At 33.6% G+C, this 503-nt stretch overlaps 1 protein-coding gene across 1 annotated transcript in view; it reads left to right on the top strand.

Annotated features, from left to right (window-relative positions):
* Nucleotides 1–503, top strand: part of LOC102893695 (myosin-8) — a 26,569-nt gene that overhangs the window by 22,013 nt on the left and 4,053 nt on the right. The window contains 2 exon segments of the mRNA XM_025040083.1: nt 323–501; nt 503. The exon segment at nt 503 is cut by the window's right edge and continues 123 nt beyond it. Coding sequence (XP_024895851.1) covers nt 323–501; nt 503 — 180 coding nt within the window.

Raw genomic sequence — 503 nt, 5'->3', positions numbered from 1 at the left:
AATATCACACATGAACATTTGAATTTATAAAACAGATTAATAGTTCATGTTTACTACACTTAAGTTTAATCATGTAATTAATCATGAATAATATTTGTATAGCACTTTATACTTTACAAAGCACCTTTATTATACAGCTGACCCATAGAATCCATCACTAAATAAACAAACAAAAGAATGATTTACCTAGCAGGCTCCTAAAACTATTATATTGTGCTTTGTAATATTACATAAACTGATATAATAAAAGTTTGACTCACAAGGAATATACTCCTAATATTCAACTTATTTTCCATTATTAATTGATCACTGTTTTGTTGAGGCATCACTTGAACATCAAGAGGGAAAGATCCTGCGCATCCAGCTGGAGCTGAACCAAGTCAAGTCTGAAATTGACAGGAAAATTGCTGAAAAGGATGAGGAAATTGACCAGCTAAAGAGAAACCACGTTAGAGTCGTGGAGTCGATGCAGACCATGCTGGACGCTGAGATCAGAAGCAGCA

This window comes from Pteropus alecto, unplaced genomic scaffold, assembly GCF_000325575.1.
Source record: "Pteropus alecto unplaced genomic scaffold, ASM32557v1 scaffold398, whole genome shotgun sequence".
Lineage (NCBI taxonomy): Eukaryota > Metazoa > Chordata > Mammalia > Chiroptera > Pteropodidae > Pteropus > Pteropus alecto.
The sequence above is the reverse complement of the archived record's forward strand: the minus strand, read 5'-3'. Positions and strand labels throughout refer to the sequence as shown.